At 35.4% G+C, this 19,644-nt stretch overlaps 1 protein-coding gene across 1 annotated transcript; it reads left to right on the top strand.

The window, feature by feature from the left end:
* The first annotated feature begins 1,881 nt into the window (after positions 1-1,881).
* Positions 1,882-16,938, top strand: prss16 (serine protease 16). The gene is made up of 11 exons (XM_087283564.1): positions 1,882-2,421; positions 2,666-2,765; positions 8,601-8,730; positions 8,804-8,927; positions 9,441-9,518; positions 11,786-11,833; positions 11,903-12,178; positions 12,547-12,679; positions 15,958-16,137; positions 16,521-16,672; positions 16,792-16,938. Exons 1-11 carry the CDS (start codon positions 2,179-2,181, stop codon positions 16,843-16,845), a joined length of 1,518 nt encoding a protein of 505 aa, XP_087139690.1. The 5' UTR covers positions 1,882-2,178; the 3' UTR covers positions 16,846-16,938.
* The last annotated feature ends 2,706 nt before the right edge of the window (positions 16,939-19,644 follow it).

Here is a 19,644-nt window from a genome sequence, read left to right as displayed (position 1 = left end):
TACATAAAATTAACAGCTGGACTGGACAAAATATAAAGCACAGCCTTGTATGCTTAATTTGAACATATTTGAAAAAAATATTTATCCTAAAACATTAATTAAATGTTATAGAAAGCAAAAAAAAAAAATAAAAAGAAAAAAAAACTTTCTCAAACATCTACATATCAAACAAAACCAATTTTTTTTAATTATTATTAAATTAATAAGCAGACTGATTGTATTTCTTGATTAGTAATGCTTCAGTGAATGATCTGTCAAATAGAACTTTATAATTCCAAGGGGAAAAATATTTTTTAGAATTAGAAGCTTCTATCTGCATTTGCCGTTTTTTTTTTTCCCTATTTGCAAATGTAAAAATTTTTTGGTAACACTTTATAATAACTACACACTATAAACCATTTATTAAGCATTAGCATCTAGTGAATTTATTATTTGTTAAGCATTAACTCTACATTATTAAACGCTAGTAAGCAGTTTACAACTGTGAATACAAATGCTGTATTCTTGCCTTACAACCACATGTATAATGTGCTTAATAACTGTACTTTCATACTTTGTTAATGATTTATTTTTCATTACTAAATGAAGTTTTGAATTATTTACAAACCAGTTGTATTTAAGAGTAGTTGGAGGTTTTTAACATCATTCAGAATTAGTAAATGATTAATAAACTGTTGAAATCAAGGTTTATACATCTTAATATTCAGGCATATGTTAGTATGTTAACAAATGCTTTATTAACTCAACTTCATGCAGTTTTGTGACCTAATCTAAAGTGAGGACTATTTATGCTTCATAAATCCCTTATAAATGATAATTAAAGGTTTGGTATCAAATGAACAATAATCACTGCAATCTTTTCTGAATTAGATATTGTAAATATTGAACATTGCTGAATAACAGGAGTGTCAAAATACGACATAAAATTGTATAAAACAACAACATTATAATAATTCAACAATAAAAAAAAAGATGCAATGTTTAAACTGTACAGTCATTTTATTTTAGATCAGGTTGCACAGATTTACTTTTCATTTGATACAGTTTTATTAGTGTATCTTCAAATGAAAAGAAATTAATAATGTTGTTTATGTACTTCTTTCCTTTTTAGAATTTAACTGACTCTTCAATTATCATTTATAAGGCATTTATAAAGCAAGAATAGTCCTCACTTTAGATTACGTCACAAAACTGGATGAAGTTGAGTTAGTAAAGCATTTATTAACACATTAGTTAAGTATAAATATTTGCCTGAATAATAAGATATATAAATGTTGTTTTCAATAGTTTATTAATCATTTACTAACTCATTCTGAATGATCTTAAAAAACCACCAACTATGCTTAAATAACTGGTTTGTAAATAATGCAATACTTTATTTAGTAATGAAAAATAAATAATTAACAAAGTATGAAAGTACAATTATTAAGCACATTATAAATGTGGTCGTAAGTCAAGAATACAGCATTAATAGATGCAGTTATAAACTGCTTACTAATGTTTATTAATGTAGAGTTAATGCTTGACAGATAATGAGTTCACTATTTGCTAATGCTTAATAAATGATTCATAGTGTGTAGTTATTATAAAGTCTTACCAAATTTTTTGATAATTTACATTTAGAGTATATTTAGGGTCTCTGTCATGTTAATGTATGAAAGAGATATGTTACACGCATACTGTTGTCTGTTTGGAATGCATAAACTTTGAAGCTCAATATCTCAAAATCATTTAGAACGCAAATAGAACCTTATAATTACAAGGTGACGACTTTACATGGTCTGTTTGCCAAAAAATCTAAATAAAATCCAACCTGATATTTTAGAATTTTTTTTTATTATAACATTTCAATAAATGTTGCAACTGTCCCTGTGAGTAACTGTCCCTTTACTTGTGGACCCCAGCTTGAGGTCAGTTAATATAATACTGCATATGTTATCATATATATACACACATTATAGCAATGTACGTTGGTGTTGGATAGATATGGGTTCATCATATTAAAACTTGCACAAAAAAAAAAAAAAACTGTCTCTGAGAAACTGAAGGAAATGCAAAAACTGTTGCAACTGTCCCAATATTAAAAACAATCAACCATGCACTGAAAGCTTTGGTAAGCCAATACAAGCCTAATTTACCAGTTTATAAAAAGTAGCTTCTACTGCAAATCCTAAAAAAATGGCTGAAGCACTTATTTCTGTTCTAGCTGAAGCAAATGTTTTTATTCTCATCCCACCTTACATAACCAAACTCTATACCGTATATATTTTAGGTCAAGTTCTTTGGAGAATAAAGGATCATGTGCATAACATACAGCAAGCCAAAGTAAAACAGCATTTGACACACGCTACTCCAAAAAAAGGCACAATTCACCAACCCGTGGACCACTTTGACAGGCAAAATGACAAAACCTTACCACAGGTAATAAATACAATCAGACATGCCTTGCATTCACAGTCTACTTTAAATGTCATGGTTTTTTTAATATGATCAAGGTGGCTCAAGACCTAATGAATATTTCTAGAACAAATATTTCTAATAATAGTCTAATAATAGACTATTATAATGAACAACCTGTGATTCCTTTATATTAAAATGAAGAAATGATTTGTACCTGTAAACTTCTATTGACATGATAATATATTGTTTTTCCTATTCTGCACAGACATATTTTGTGAATGACGTGTATTGGCAGCGTTCAGACGGGCCAGTGTTTCTTTATATAGGAGGAGAAGGCCCTCTATCCAAATTCTCTGTGTTATTTGGTGAGCAACAGTTTTTCTTGCTTCAAGTCCCAACATTACAATATCCATTGCTAAAGCTGAAATACAGTTTTCTACAATTGTTTTGCCACAAAATTCAGAACCCTGGTGTCAATTTTCTAAACTCGAGACACAAAATTCACAACTATTCACAATTAATATTGCACATTTTTGTAAAACTCTTAATTTTTTTTTCCCAAATGCTGGGATACAGTACACAAAGCTTGATACTTTGTTCACTGAACTAAGATCACCTTTTCAAAGTAACACAATTAAACATCAAATTGATCCCATCTTAAAACGCAACTTACACATAACATTTGAAATAACGGTGTGTTGGCGAGGCAGTGGCGCAGTAGGTAGTGCTGTCGCCTTACAGCAAGAAGGTCGCTGGGTCGGTGGTTCGAACCTCGGCTCAGTTGGTTTTTCTGTGTGGAGTTTGCATGTTCTTCCTGCCTTCGCGTGGGTTTCCTCTGGGTGCTTCGGTTTCCCCCACAGTCCAAAGACATGCAGTACAGGTGAATTGGGTAGGCTAAATTGTCCTTCAAGAGTTCACACTTAGCTGATGATTGATAATAAAGCTAGTTTGGCATGCTGTCCTGGGAGAGAGCCCTAAGCTTATAAGATCTTCGAGCCCTGGGTTCCCTCCCGTTGCAAGGTGAGAGGGGAGTGTGAGCTCAGGTAGATCTCGATGACTCCCCCTCTTGCTTGTTGTAGCCAAGTGTCAGATATGGATGCTGAAAGGTGAACTCAGAGTTTAGCTAAGGTATTTGGATTAATTGTTTAGAGTGCTTGTTTTTGAACTGTGGGAGGAAACCGGAGGACCCGGGGAAAACCCACGCGACCACGGGGAGAACGAGCAAACTCCGCTCAGAAATGCGGTCTGGATTGGAAGGAATTAAACCAGGGGAATTCTTGCTGTGAGGCGACAGCGCTAATCGTTGGCCACCGTGACGCCCGTTTGAAAGGAGGGAAAGTAGAATTGGGTGGGGGGGTTTCTTCAAGACGAAGATATTGAGATGAGAAAAGTCTGGTTATTTATAGTGAGTTAAGGATCGTCTGATAGGATAATCAGTCGTTAGCTAAAGTTGGAACAGCTGTGAACAATCATAAGCACGTGATCCTCTCGAAATTTGTTTATAAATAAACTTCACGTAGTGTATGAGTGTGTGTGTGTGTGTGTGAATGTGTGTGTGGATGTTTCCCAGAGATGGGTTGCGGCTGAAAGGGCATCCGCTGCGTAAAAACTTGCTGGATAAGTTGGCGGTTCATTCCGCTGTGGCAGCCCTGGATTAATAAAGGGACTAAGCCGACAAGAAAATGAATAAATGAATAACCGTGTGTTCATTTAATTACCATGATGTAACTATCCACTGATACAACTGTTGCATTACTCCTGATGCATGTTTAGATGATGAACGTTTCAGGATAGATAAAATAACAGCCATTACCACAGAAGATGACCCAACTGATTTCATCATTCCATATTTATTGTTTCTTTGTCCCATGTACACTTTTACAGACAGCGTTTTCATATTTGGCTTTACTGTATGCAAGCAAGTACATTCAAAGCATACTGTAAGAGCAGACCAGTGTCAGGCCTGGGTTTACAGTGACAGAAGTTCTTTCCATGATACTTGACTAATGAAAACACCACTGTAATGTGGAGAACCTGTGATCAAATCCACAAGACCAAACTGATGGAAACACAGATGCCAAAATACAAATCTGACATATGAAAATACGGATTTGCAAATTACATTACATATGTAACATACTAGTTCAGATAGATTTCACAGATATAAAATATTTCATTTTTCTTTTCGGCCCTTTATTAATCAGGGGTCGCCACAGCGGAATGAACCAGCAACTTATCCAGCACAGGTTTTATGCAGTGGATGTCCTCCAGCCACAACCCAACACTGGGAAACACCCATACACTCTTGCACACACTCACATACAATACGGACAATTTAGCTTATTTAATTCACCTGTACCGCATGTCCTTGGACTGTGGGGGAAACTGAAGCACCCGGAGGAAACCCACGGCAACACGGGGAGAACATGCTTCACACAGAAATGCCAAGTGAGCCAGCCGTGGCTCGAACCAGCGACTTTATTGCTGTGAGGCCATTGTGCTATCCACTGCACCACCATGCTGCCCTATATAAAATATGTCATGTCAAAATGTTAAAAGAGTATTACCTTTTTTAATCATTAGAATTACAAATATGTACATGTATGTTACGTAAATATATTACCTATAATGTTATATATTTTATCTATGAAAATATTACGTATACACAACCACACACACATATTTGCATATATGTACATATATAGTCTGTGAAAATCCAATTGTAATTTGCATATGTTGCCATATATCAGCCTTCAATATGGAGACATGAAGTAAGAAACACTTTGGTTAACATTTTTTTAACAGTAAACCTACATTATGATTGAATGAATAAAACTTTTGTTCAGTGTTTGTACCATTCCCTCTACATTTATGTATAAACCATAATGAAACCAATATCATATTTTTAACAACAATATTGAATTATTGTGAATGATTGTTTTTATAACACAACACACTCAAAATCATTTTTATGACTTGTTCAAACTATTTAAAATGAGCTGAAACAACACAATCCTTGAGATTTCATTGGAACAACTTAATTTTTTTAAGTTCAATCAACATAAAATAGTTAAAAGTGTTAAGTTAACTTAATCGATTTGTGTTGGTACAACATGAAGGAATTGTGTGGGACCCTGCATTTTTTACAGTGCATGCAGAGTTTTGAATACTGGAGAGTCTCTGATAAAAGTTTTGGATTTTTGTGTCTAGCACTTTGAAAATTGACATCAGGGTTCTGAAATTTGTGACAACCATTTTAAAAAACTGTAACAGTAAACCTACATTATTACTATTATATTGAATTAATAAAATTAAAAAAATTCCCTCCACTTTTTTAAATGATTGTTTATTGAAACGATGTGTATCTTGAGTGCTGGTTATCTAAAGTGATGTTCCTGTAGTATTTGTATGATAAAAGGATTACAAAAAACTGTAATTCCCCCTCCTAAATATCATTGCTGCGTTCATTTGAAATGTCCACCGGGTGGCGCCAAATAGCAGTTTTGTTCGTGTGGTTTGAGTAAAGCCAGCAGTGGAGGAGAAGTGTAGTCTACAGATAAAGTCTGCTGGGGCGGTGCCTTCTTAAAATGTATCTTTTTTTTTTTACACAAATAAGCACCTGTTAAAAAAGTTACCGCCCCAGTAACAGGTTTTGTAGCTTTATTTCTGAGAGTGTGTGGGTCCTTAAGTCCCAGTAGTGATGGGGACATTATAATCTTTTATGAGACATTAAACCAAGGTCCAGACTCTCTGTGGCCATTAAAAACATCTCGTGGCACTTTTCGTGAGGGTGTAACCTCGCTGTCCTGACCATATTTCCTCCATCAGCCCTTACGCATTATTGAACTTAATTGAATCTCCGTCTCTCCACCTGCAGATGAAGTGCACTAGAGCCGTTGTTTTGTAGCTTCCCTTTGCATCATCCAGCTGCATGCTGCACACTGGTGTTGATGAGGAAAGACCCCTCATATGATTGTAAAATGCTGATGGCAATACACAGTAAATTGGCCAAAAAATTTATAATCTGCAGCCTAAAAATCCTTTAGAGGATTTGGATTTTGAAAGTTATGCGTGTTTTTTGTGTACGCGAATGCAAAGATATGTCTTTAGTCTAGATTTAAACTGTCTGCCTCTCTGACTATGCTGTAGGAAGGCTGTTATTGAGTTTAGGTGCTGGATATGAAAACAACTACAATCAGTTTTGATTATAGGAATAATCAGTTGTCCATAATTAGTTGAGCGTAGCAAATGTGAGAGGCTGTAATACACCAGGAGCTCCCTCAAATACTGGGGATCTAAGCCATTTAGGGCTTTGTTGTCAATAAGATTTTAAAATGTAAATGATGTTTAGAAAGGAGCCAAAGCAATGCTGAAAGAACCGGAGTAAAATGATCAAATTTCTAAATTCTAGAAAGCTGCATTTTGAACTGGATATGGGTTTTTAAATAGGCCTCCAAAACAACCACTTAGTAACAGTAATTACAGTAATCTAACTGAGAGGTCATAAAAGCATGAATAAGTTTTCCGTATTAGACACTGATAGCATATGTCGAAATTAGGCAATCTTTTAAGATGAAATGACACATTTCAAACAACTGTAAACCTGTATTGTCATAAATCACCTCTTACTTTTTGACTGAAGAGAAGAACTGAACTGCAAAGCCATGAAGGGTGAGACAGTATTCTAGGTTTTTGCATGAGAAGTTTTGGGCTCTAATAAGCAAGACCCCAGTTTTAAGTTTTTGGTCATCCAGTTATTCATATCATCTACACAATCTGATAATTTTGTGAATTCATACAAATTATCAGGCTGAATGGAGATGCAGAGTTGTGTATCATCGACATAACAGTGCAAACTAACTCCATGTTTTTAAACATAGATATATACACTAGATATCGCATAGGGACCCTGAGCATGCGTCAATAGCACCGCCACATTGGTACAGTGCTCCCAGGACAAATGTCATTCAACCGCACTAGTCAAGACAGTGTTATTACGTGAAGACCCGGGACTTTAGCGCTGTCTACAGGTGTAGTAACGAGCAAACAAAGAAAATAAAGCACAAAGGCAGAACATTTCATAGGTAATATTATGTTTTTTTCTGTTTTTGTTTGTTCTGAACTTGTGTGCAAATCAGGTAACGTTATTGAGGATAACAGTCACTTACTGCATTCACCATACGGCAAAGCAGCTCCAACTCGCACTAAACACTCGGCTTATGCTAGTTTTGTTAAATAAAATCAGCAAACAATGCAAAAGAAATATGACAGCGAGATGCTGCGCTGCCAGAAACTTGTATTATTGTCGGCTAACGTTAGTGAAAGAGTCGTTCGGGGGATTCATTCACAAACGAATCGCTCACTCCGTCAGTATGAGAAGTGAACGCAGGAGAGGAGGTGTGTTTCAGGACATGATTAGATTATATTTAACAGGGAGGGTGAATAGTACATTTCTGTACACACAAACACAAGCTTTTTGTCAGGAATGCCCGTGAGGTCACTGATCCATCAATGTAGAAAAGTGATGTAAAATTATAATTTTCGTAATTAGAAAAAAAAATTACATACTAACATCCAGGAAAACTCCCGATCATAGATATATGTGTATATGTGTATATCTCTGGCTTTGCATGGCCACAGTCCTCAACTGTACCTTAGTCCCGCATTCATTTCAAAGGGAGCGCTACCCTGTAGCAAGATGGCGGCGCTATTGAGGCATTCCGTCCGATAGACAACAATAGGCCAGGCGACATCTAGTGTATATATCTATGGTTTTTAAAGATATCACCTAGTGATAGCATATATAATGTGAAAAGTAAGGGACCAAGAAATGAGCCTTGTGGGACTCCACATCGTAATCAAAATGACACTTCTTTTTTTAACTAATACAAATTGATAAACATCCGATAGGTAAGACCTGAATCAAGCCAATGCAGTTCCTGTAATACCAACATCATTTTCAAGCCTATTAAGGAGAATATTATGATCAATAGTGTCAATCAAATGCAGCACAGAGGTCCAACAGCACTAAGAGAGAAATGCAACCACGATCGAATGACATAAACAAAGAGAAAATACAGGGATAAAAAGATGGTTTATAACAATTTTTTGAGGTTCTACTATAGAATCAGGCTGTTTTAGTTATTTTTGATAAATGATGATACAGAAATCATAATTCTTTCTGTTGAATCATATTTCAGGTCATCATGTGGAGATGGCAGAGAGACATGGAGCACTGCTGGTGGCTCTAGAGCATCGGTTCTACGGGGAGAGCATCAACCCAGATGGTCTAGAGACAGACAAATTGAGAGATCTTTCCAGCCAACAAGCGTATGTGATGGTGACAGACATTTCTATCACCACAATGACATTTATAACATGTTTCATCTCCTTCCTGTCTCAGTTTGGCAGATTTGGCTGCTTTCCATCATTATATCAGCCAGCGTTTCAGCCTTTCTCATAGGAACACCTGGATCAGCTTTGGGGGTTCCTATGCTGGAGCTCTCTCAGCTTGGTTAAGAGGAAAGGTTTGTTCTCCAACCTCTCATCGTTGTTCAGTTTAAGAATTTTACAATGGTTTACTTTATCTAGATTTTCAGCTCAAATAATCCATATTAGAGTATGAAATCTCCACCAAGATTTATTACCAGAATCAACAAGGTAAGATTTCACAATTGATTCATTTATTCATTCATTTTTTTTTTTCAGTTTAGTCCCTTTATTAATCAGGGATCGCCACAGCCGCAACCCAACACTGGCAATCACCCATACACTCTTGCATTCACACACACACACACACACTACAGCAACTTCAGCTTATTTCATTTCACAGTCTTTGCACTTTGGGGAAACCGGAGCAACTGGAGGAAACTCACATGAACACAGGGAGAATATATCTATAGATTATCTTACAGTGCCCACGTTAGACATCTTTATTTATTAATAAAATAAAGACTTAAGTTTTATCAAATTCTTTTATCAGTGTAACCCTGAACAATTTATATATTTTATTCAATAACTTTTTTTTGTTTCTCTGGTAGTTCCCTCATCTTATCTATGGAGCAGTGGCATCATCTGCTCCCGTTTATGCTGTTTTGGACTTTAGCTCTTACAATAGGGTAAGTTTTCATCTTGCAATGCCAGGAGATGTTATCCATTTGAGCATAAAACTTACAGTCGTTATTGCATTATTTGTACAGTTTAGCATTTTTGTTTAGGCATCGGCATTTAGAAGTTTAGGTCTCCTATGATTTTTATAAAATCTTATTTGTTTTATTTCGACTGGTAATATCGTACAGATAGCAGTGCGATATGGCTGTATATCAGCACTGGTGGGAGGCGTGCATTGGCCTTAGTGTCCCACCAGTGCTGATATAAAGCCATATCACATGGCTACGAGTTGGACGGCACAATCGTGTATATAAATAAGAAAACTAAACACGGAAATTCTAAAAATCCTTTTGTATAAGGAACTACTTTCTTCTGCCATTCATTCACATCTGCAGCTGACGTCAAAACAGTAGAAGCCTTTACTAATTCACCAACGTCACTTTAGATCTAGTATTTGAATGACTCTCTATAGTGTATTGTCTAAAGTGATGACAAGGCAGCTGATTTTGCTCACACTGTAAGATTATAAGGCTGAACGTGACATCCCAATTGCAACAGAGAAAACTGTAGACTGTGGCATTGTAAGAAAATATCTCTGTAGATGGATGGCATTTCATGTCACGTTCAGCCTTATAATCTTACAGTGTGAGCAAAATTAGCCTTCAAGAAGGCAACGCAATCACTACCAGACTGCTGTTGTGTTTGAGATAAGAAAAAACGCTTAACACATGCAGGCTTTCACATGCAGACATATATTTTTTTCTTTCTGCCAACACAACACAAATTCCTGATATGTGAACAAATCAGCATAAATACAGCACTACAACATACATACATACAAAAGATTGACTTAGATTAGCCCCTTTCACACATACAGACCTTTCCACAACAAAGGTTGTATGTGTGAACAGGTCCTTTTTGAAAATACCGGTAAATTCGTTCTGGCTATTTTCCGGAAAGAGAAGTTGTAACATTACCGGCAATTTGCCGGAATGCTGCGCTGTGTGAATGCAGAAGGAAGATTGCCGTAATAAGCGCGTGCACGTCTAGAACGTGCTGACGTGAGGCGTCTGCTTTAGCCAATCACAACAGTCAGACGCATTTACGTCCACGCTGTTTGTGAGAATAAAAACCTTTGAATATTTTTCCAGACACATTTAGCTGCTAGAAGTTAGTCAGATCACGTTTATATGTTCTTCTTTATGCCAACTGTGTAAATAATCATCGATGAGATGCTTATGATAAGCCGTTGTTTGTTTACCTTCAAGCTTTGCGTGTGCCTGTGAAAGAGCCTGTGAGCGCCTGCACACGCACATATTATAAACATCTCGACATGCGAAAGTGATCCTGCGAAAGTTGTTCACAATATTGATCATCCACAGAGTTTGTAATTTAGTCAAATGTTTACAAATACAAGCGCAGCCGTTTAAAGCTCATTTGTGGTGAATGATGTCAGAATTTACCGGTATTTTGGAATGGATGTGTGAATGCTCTTTTCCAGAAAATTTCCGTAACGTCCTCGCCTGTGTGAACAGCGCTTTTTTGAATATACCGGTAAAGTCGTTCCGGAAATTTTCCAGAAATTTACCGGTATCACTGTGTGAAATGGGCTAATATCACTTACCACCATACCTGCCAACATGTCTCTGAAAATCCGGGAGACCGGGTGTTCTGGGATGAGGTCTCTAAAGGATGCAGCGGGTTTGGGTGGCCACTACGATCGGGTACTGTACTAAAGTTAGCAACCTGGGGGTGTTTACATACTGCACCAAAAAGGGGGGTGAAATTATGGGAGTTGTCCGGAAGAAATAAAAAACGGAATGGTTGCGGGAGATTGGTCTGAAATACGGCATATTCCATGAAAAACAAGAGTGTTGGCAAGTATGCTTACCAGCTTACCAGATTTCTCAGAAATTGTAAATATTTTAAATAGGCATTATCCTTACAATTAAACTGCATAGTTGCAATCGAAATAACTACATTCTCGACTAAACAAGGCTCAAAAGTACACAGCAGTAATATTTGTCAAACTGTAGTTTCTCTCTGGTCTCTGACTCTATGTGGGCGGAGTATTTCACAAAGGTGAAGGCTGAAGAGGCCTTTGTGTGATGTTACTGGCAAAATATGCACGACTATCAGCAAATCAGATTCAAGAAGCAGACAGAACTGTTGTATATATATAAACAACTATATATATATATATATATATATATATATATATATATATATATATATATATATATATTTTTTTTTTTTTTCTTTCTTTTTCTTACAGGTGGTTGGTCATAGTCTAACAAATGAGGCAGTGGGTGGCTCTAAAAAGGTAAGAGCACATTTAATGTCATGCTGAATTTGTGTTTGTTTGCCTATGCATCTGAGTGTGTGTGTCCAGTGTGTAGCAGAAGTGAAGGGGGCATTTGCAGCAGTAGAAGCAGCTCTGCTTATGGGAAATGAGACAGAAGTGGGAAAAGAATTTGGCTGTTGTGAGACTCCTTTGAAACTGGAGGACAAGACAGAACTTCTGCACAGCTTGGCCGATGTATTTATGGGAACTGTCCAGTACAATGAGCAAGGTGTCGCATTCAGCATCGCGGAGCTTTGTGACATCATGACCAATAAGAGTGATCCAAGGGAGGAGGCTTATGACCGTCTGGTCAAACTAGTGATGGTAACAACTTTCAAATTTCAAAGTGTGTGTGTGTGTTGTTTCAATGACATTTAAGGGCACACATTTAAATAATAATATGGGTATGTAGTATTTTTTCCAGAAAGTTTCCTAAGGGATTGAGTTAGGTGTAGTATAAGTTTAATACAGTATAAAAATCAGTTCACTTATTGGAAGTTGGCATAAAGATGTGTGTGCATAATTCAGTGTTAGTAATGTGTGTTGGTGTGTGTGAGTGAAGCCCAGTTAACACTGATTGTCCTCATAATCCAGTGTTGTTTGTGTGTGTGTAACACTCATGGCTGTCCTCATAATGCATGGTTAAATCAGAAATGCCCATTTTTCTATGTTTGGCATACATGTATCTTCAGATGTATCGTGCCAGAGAAAATCTCCCATGTCTGGATGTCTCTCATGAGAAGCTTTTTCTTGAACTCAACAACACTACAGCTACATCTAGTTACAGACAATGGTTCTACCAGACCTGCACTGAGTTTGGCTTTTGTGAGTATTGGAAGTCTATTCTTTTTGGTCATTATTTAATGTCTAGTTCTCAAACAAATACCCAGTTATTCAAATATTCACACACACACACACACACACACACACTCACACACACACTCTATGAAGAGATGTCTCGCAGTCATCACACAGAAAAACATATAAACATTGAAGCTGGAAACAGAAAAAATTGAAGCAGCCCTGGTTTAGGATTCAAATTCATGGCGACAAAGTTGTGGCTAAGAAACCATAGTCCATGTAGAGTAAAAGAGACTGAAGAAACGCTGATCAAGATCCCATCAGAGGATTGTATGATATTATTGATGTCGGTGAGTGACTAGTGATAGATCTGTGAGAAACTATTAAACAGTATGTATGTCCTGTGAGAGATTAGTGATGTCTGTGAGAAACTAGTTATGTCTTTGAGAGACAATCTTAGTTGGACTGGGGATGTGATGGCAACAGAAAATAATTGATTGGTGATGTGCCATGGCTAGAAGAAGAACTCATCTCCTTAACCAGGGGTGCGTTTCCGACAACCATCGTTTGCCAACTAAGGTGGCAAGTAGCGTCTTTACAAACATAGTTTGTTGATTTGGCATTTGGCATTCGTTTGGCAAAATTTGCTTTCAACGCATTTTTAAAGTTCAGTTTCAGCGAACTTCATGTTTATAACTGCTCTCCCTTCGCAGTAAACACTGAAAACATTGATTGATGTCATTTTGAACACAGCCGTGGCTCATGATGAAAGCTATAGGTGACCTCTGATTTAAAAGCAGAATATATGTTATGTCTTCAAAGCTTGTGAAAACAAAAAACATAGTAAACGTTAATCATTTATATTTATAGTAGGTTATTCATAAAGTATCTGTATGTATATGTCGTGGGCCTGTTGGCTTAAAAAAAGAAAAAAATAAATAAATAAATAAATATATATATATATATATATATATATATATATATATATATATATATATATATATATATATATATATATATATATATATATATATCCTACTCAATAATAATATTAATAATAATAATAATCATCGTCATCATCATTTAAATTATTATTAAAACATGATTTTTTAAATTTCCAAATAAATAATTAATATTACATTTCATTTCTTAATAAATAGCCTCATAATATATTTATATGATTTATATATGAGGTTAGAATTTGTGTTAGCTTTTGTAAGTGGTTTTATGTTCATTTAGATTAGAATTGGTAATATTCTCAATAATATTAGTAAAGGAAACACAGGCCCTTTGTGTGGCATTTACATATTATTCAACTAATATAGAAAGTGAGTGCATGTTTTTACCAAAACTAATATTGGATTTTTTTATGCCAGTGGGTGTAAAACAATATAATTTGCACAAAGAAATGATTGGGTTCTTCTCTAAAAAAGTAGTTACTCCACCCTGTTTAGAGCATCATTATGGGCGTTTCATGTTATAACTAACGTGGCTCAAACGATGGATATGCGACAGAGAAACTACGGGTTTTGGAAAACACTCGTCACAACATCATTCTTTTCCCAAGTGATGCATCATATGATGCATCAATAGTTTAGCCGCGAGTTATGTTGTTGTTTAGGATACGCACCCCAAAATGGCTAATGACTTAACAAAATCAAGGTAAAAACTAGAAAAAGAGAAGTTAATTTGCATAAGTCAAATATAACAATGAAAGGGGACAAAATAACAAACAAAATAGAACCAATTCCTAAGAAAATCTCTTAAGAATCTGAAAAGAAAAAACAAAATCATAAACTAACTTACTTTACTGGCAGAAACTGGACAAAAATAGTTATTCAAAACAAAATGGCACCCATACTCAATTCTTAAAAGAAACAAAGTAAAGATAAATCAACCAAACTCACTTCTCTTTGCGTGAATTGTTAGATGTTGAAACATCATTAACAATAGAAGTTCTACTTCAACAGTCTCAACATAAATGAGCTACTTAAGCTAAATCAGATCTTTTAAGCGCTGGAACACAACAGGTCTGGATGCAAAGAAGAGCTCAGCCCCCACATTACCTGGCCACCACCAATGCTGGCTTGAGAGGCAGCTCAGGTTAAATACGCTCTCTCCTCTCCTAACAGCCAATAACTTCAAAGATCCAATGATCCCTACAGGGTGAACACAATTACCTGCAGGGAGACCGAAAGAGAGAGGGAAAAACAAAATTAAGCACACTAGTTATGTCCTTTGAGAGATTATAGTGATGTGCTAAAAAACTAGTGACGTGCTGAGAGACTAGTGATGTCTGTGCAGGACTAGTGATCTAGTCAAGACTAAAATACAGTTCCTACTTATTTAGGATTCTTCAAAAAGGTCTAATGTTATCTTTCTTTCTGTTACAATCATTACTGTTCTCTAAATTTGATCACAGTTAGTGCCTTGCTTATTTTGTAAAAAACATTTCACAGCGTAGTACAAAAAAAGAATGATCAATATTTAAATCTTCTGGAAAAAAAACCACATGTTTATTGTTTTGATTTCCACTGTACATAGTCTTTATCTTGAATGGTGAATCTGTTATAATCATTGCTTATAATTTATAATCATTGCTTATAATTTGTGTCGGTGTTACCTTTAAAATAAATGCCATTTCAAGAGTTTACACTTAGCTGATGATTTAGAAAAGTTAGTTTGGCATGCTGTCCCGGGAGAGAGCACCGAGCTCAAGGGATCCTCGAGCCAGGGGCTTCCTCCAGTTGGCAGAGCGAGAGTGGAGCCTGAGCTCGGTGGATCTCAGAACTCCCCGGCTGCGATATCGAAGGGAACAAAAGTGGTTAGACAAATGCTTGATTGTTATGCATGTTGAATGTCTTTGGATGGTGGGAGGAAAACAGAGAACCCGGGAAAACCCATGCGGACACGGGGAGAACATACAAACTCCTCACAGAAACGCCTGGAAAATGGGACCAGGGCCGGCAGTGTTCTTGCTGTGGGGCTCAGTGCTAACCACTGGGCCCCCGTGCCGCCCGATCAGAGGTAAAGGAGGAGAATAAGGGAGGAATGGGGGTTTCTTCCAACCGAAGATAAAGTGAACTGAAAACTGTGGTTATTTATAGTAGCTTAGGGCTCATACAATTGGAAGATAGTGATTAGCAAATACGAGACCGGCCGTGATAAATCATAAGCACGTGATCCTCTTGAAATTATTTCATGAATAAACTTCACTTATTTTTACATCTAATGCAATGAAATTGAATAATGCCTGTTAAGAGTGAAGTAACTGTGTACCTTTTTATTGATTTATGGAGCAGATCAAACATGTGAGGACGATAGCTGCCCATTCTCCCGTAGGTTCACTCTTCAGTCTCAGACTGAGCTCTGCTCTCGACTCTTCAACATCTCTCAGGACAGTCTGCTTGTCTCCATTGACTTTACCAACCAGTACTATGGAGGAAACCAGCCTCAAACTCAAAGAGTGCTTTATGTCAACGGTAAACAGGGTTGTAAGGGCTTTTTCAAAAAAATGTTTACGAATTGTAAAAAATAAAATAAAAAGGTCTGTTAAAAAATATGAGCAAACTAAGAAGAATTTAACTCACCTTTTATGGTTGTATCAAGTAAGAGTAATGATATTTAATGCTACTATATCATGACTGTGATTTTATATAGAACAACATATGCTGTACTGCCATAAAATATGCATCTAATAACAATAACAACATAAAAATAATGAATAAAACTGTAAAGAAGTATGTTTGTGATAATTCTGCCTTACAGTATGTATAATTAGATCAACTATAAAATATATGTTTGAGTTAATTTCTTTAAAAAAGTACATCATCAAAAGTCATAAAAAGCTATTCTTCTGATCAAGGCAACATTGATCCATGGGCAGCGCTAAGTGTGGTCTGGAATGAAACTATGGCGGACAATGACAGAGTCATTTTTATTAACGGCACTGCTCACTGTATGGACATGAACTCAGAAAAATCAGTGAATAAACCTGCACTGCACCAAGCCAGGAAGGTAAAAACATAATGGAGTTTATAGAAAAACACAGATAATGGAATAATTAGTCATTATTTTAATTGAGGAAAAGAGCTGGGATGCCTTTCACACAAAATGTTCCTTTTGTTTTTCCATAGAGGATTGAAGAACGTGTGACTACGTGGCTCAAAAGTGCAGCACTGAAGATTTAAACACATGGACAAAACCCTTTTTGTTTTTATTCAAATACGTTTTATGGATTTTCATTACTATCATGTTTGTTTTTGCCTTTTCATTCATTCATTTTCTTGTCAGCTTAGTCCCTTTATTAATCCAGGGTCGCCACAGCGGAATGAACCGCCAACTTATCCAGCAAGTTTTTACGCAGCAGATGCCCTTCCAGCCGCAACCCATTTCTGGGAGACATCCACACACACACACTCATACACTACGGACAATTAAGCTTACCCAATTCACCTGTACCGCATGTCTTTGGACTGTGGGGGAAACAGGAGCACCCGGAGGAAACCCACGTGAACGCAGGGAGAACATGCAAACTTCACACAGAAACGCCAACTGAGCCGAGGCTCGAACCAGCGACCCAACAACCTTCTTGCTGTAAGGCGACAGCTCTACCTACTGCACCACTGCTTCACCTCTTTTCATACAATGTTTGTTTATTTTTCAAATATATATTTTCCATTTGATTGTTAATCATTAGGTCACAAGATAATATAACTTCTGTTATAGTTTTTAAATATACATTCATATATAATTATGTAATTAATTACCACATGACCAACTACTGCTTACTGCCAAAGCTTCATTTTAGAAATATAAATATATACAGTTAGAGTCAGAATTATTAGTCCCACATCAATTTTTCTTTATTCATTTTTTTCGTTTTTAATATTTCCCAAATGATGTTTCATATTTTTTTCTTCTGGAGAAAGTCTTATATGTTTTATTTCAGCTAGAATAAAAGCAGTTTTTAATAATAATAATAATAAAAAAAAACATTTTAAGGTTAAAATTATTTGCCTCTTTAAGCTATTAAGCTTTTTGAAAATCTACTGAGCAAACCATCGTTATACAATAACTTGCCTAATTACCCTAACCTGCCTAAACCTAATTAACCGAGTTAAGCCTTTAGATGTCACTTTAAGCTGCACAGAAGTGTCTTGAAAAATATCTAGTAAAATATTAACTATTATAGTTTTAAAAAATCTTAAACTCTGTTAAACAGAAATTGGGGAAAAAATAAACAGGAGGGCTAATAATTCAGGGCGGCTATTCTGACTTCACTATATATATATATATATATATATATATATATATATATATATATATATATATATATATATATATATATATATATATATATATATATAGTTACATATCCATACATACATGCATAGACAATGAGTCGTCATGTCTCCTGTTGACTACAATAGGAGGCGCTGTTGGTATACATGCTACTTTTTACAATCTTCACCAGTTAGACACGTGATAAGGGTTTGACTGTTACCTCTCAGAATTTAAATAATGAAATTAATAGCTTGCCTGATTTATGGCTTAGTGCAGGTGCTTCCCATGAAATTGCATATGATATTTGTGTCTTACAAAACCTTGTATACTGCACATTTAATATGCACTTCCAGTATCAAGAAAAATAAGATGCATGATGTTAGAAACAAAAAAAGATTATCTTGGAATTCACATATACAGTTGAAGTCAAAATTATTAGCCCCCTGTTTCCCTCAATTTCTGTTTAACAGAGAGAAGAATTTTTTTCAACACATTCATAAATAATAATTTTAATAACTCATTTCTAACAACTTAATAATTTTATTTTTGTAATGATGACAGTAAATAATATTTGACTAGATATTTTTCAAGACACTTCTATACAGTAGTGACATTTAAAGGCTTAACTAGGTTAATTAGATTAACTAGGCAGATTAATTAGACAAGTTATTGTATAACGTTTGTTCTGTAGACTATTGAAAAATATATAGCTTAAAGTGGCTAATAATTTTGACCTTAAAATGTTTTTTTTTTTATTAAAAAACTGCTTTTATTCTAGCCAAAATAAAACAAATAAGACTTTCTCCAGAAGAAAAAAATATTATCAGACATACTGTGAAAATTTCCTTGCTCTCTTAAACATCATTTGAGCAATATTTTAAAAAGGAAAAAACGCATAGGGGATTCTGTAAAATTCCAATAATTCTGACTTCATATATATATATATATATATATATATATATATATATATATATATATATATATATATATATATATATATATATATATATATATATATATATATATAACAATTGATTACTCCTTTAACTTTATTGTACAAGTCATGCAACAGGAAATTATATATATATATATATATATATATATATATATATATATATATATATATATATATATATATATATATATATATATATTGTTTCTTTGCTAATAACTCACAGAAAGGGACATGTGAAATGCTGTCTGAACAACAGCAGAAACAAAAAAATCAATTACACTCAATCTGTGAATCTATGAGTGCGTGTAAGGTGAGCAAAAGCTAGTTGTTACAAGGCCATCTGCTTAGCACCAGTGTGTGTGTGTGAGGGGGTGGTTTAGGGGACAGGGGGTGTGTTCAGCTCCTGCTGTTTGGTCCTGCCTCTTGCTGATTGATGATCTCCACTCCCCCAGGGTCGACTAGGTCATGACCTCCCACAAGTGACCCCCCCTTCAAGAGAGCTCATTCAGCACCCTGCCATGACACACACACACACACACACACACACACACACACACACACTTCTATCTATTTGGCTATCTTTGCCTCTATTTGCTTTCAAACAGCCATGGATTCATTTATGCATGCTAAGACATCTATACTGTTCTGTTTTACTTGTACAGTATTACTACAAGGGTATTTAAGTGAAAGGTTGATAGTTTTATCTGTAAACATTAATATCTGAATTTGTTTATATTTCTAAAAATAA

This window comes from Danio rerio, chromosome 15 (assembly GCF_052040795.2).
Source record: "Danio rerio strain M-AB ecotype USA chromosome 15, GRCz13ab, whole genome shotgun sequence".
Classification (NCBI taxonomy): Eukaryota; Metazoa; Chordata; class Actinopteri; order Cypriniformes; family Danionidae; genus Danio; species Danio rerio.
Note: the sequence above shows the minus strand (reverse complement) of the source record. Positions and strands in the feature narration are given on the sequence as shown.

Bases quoted from the DNA above. Each gene is read 5' to 3' on its own strand.
- prss16 (XM_087283564.1), top strand. From the start codon at position 2,179: ATGGCTGAAGCACTTATTTCTGTTCTAGCTGAAGCAAATGTTTTTATT. The intron at 2,422-2,665 runs GTAATAAATACA...TATTCTGCACAG, and splicing joins ATGACAAAACCTTACCACAG to ACATATTTTGTGAATGACGT. The intron at 16,673-16,791 runs GTAAAAACATAA...GTTTTTCCATAG, and splicing joins CACTGCACCAAGCCAGGAAG to AGGATTGAAGAACGTGTGAC.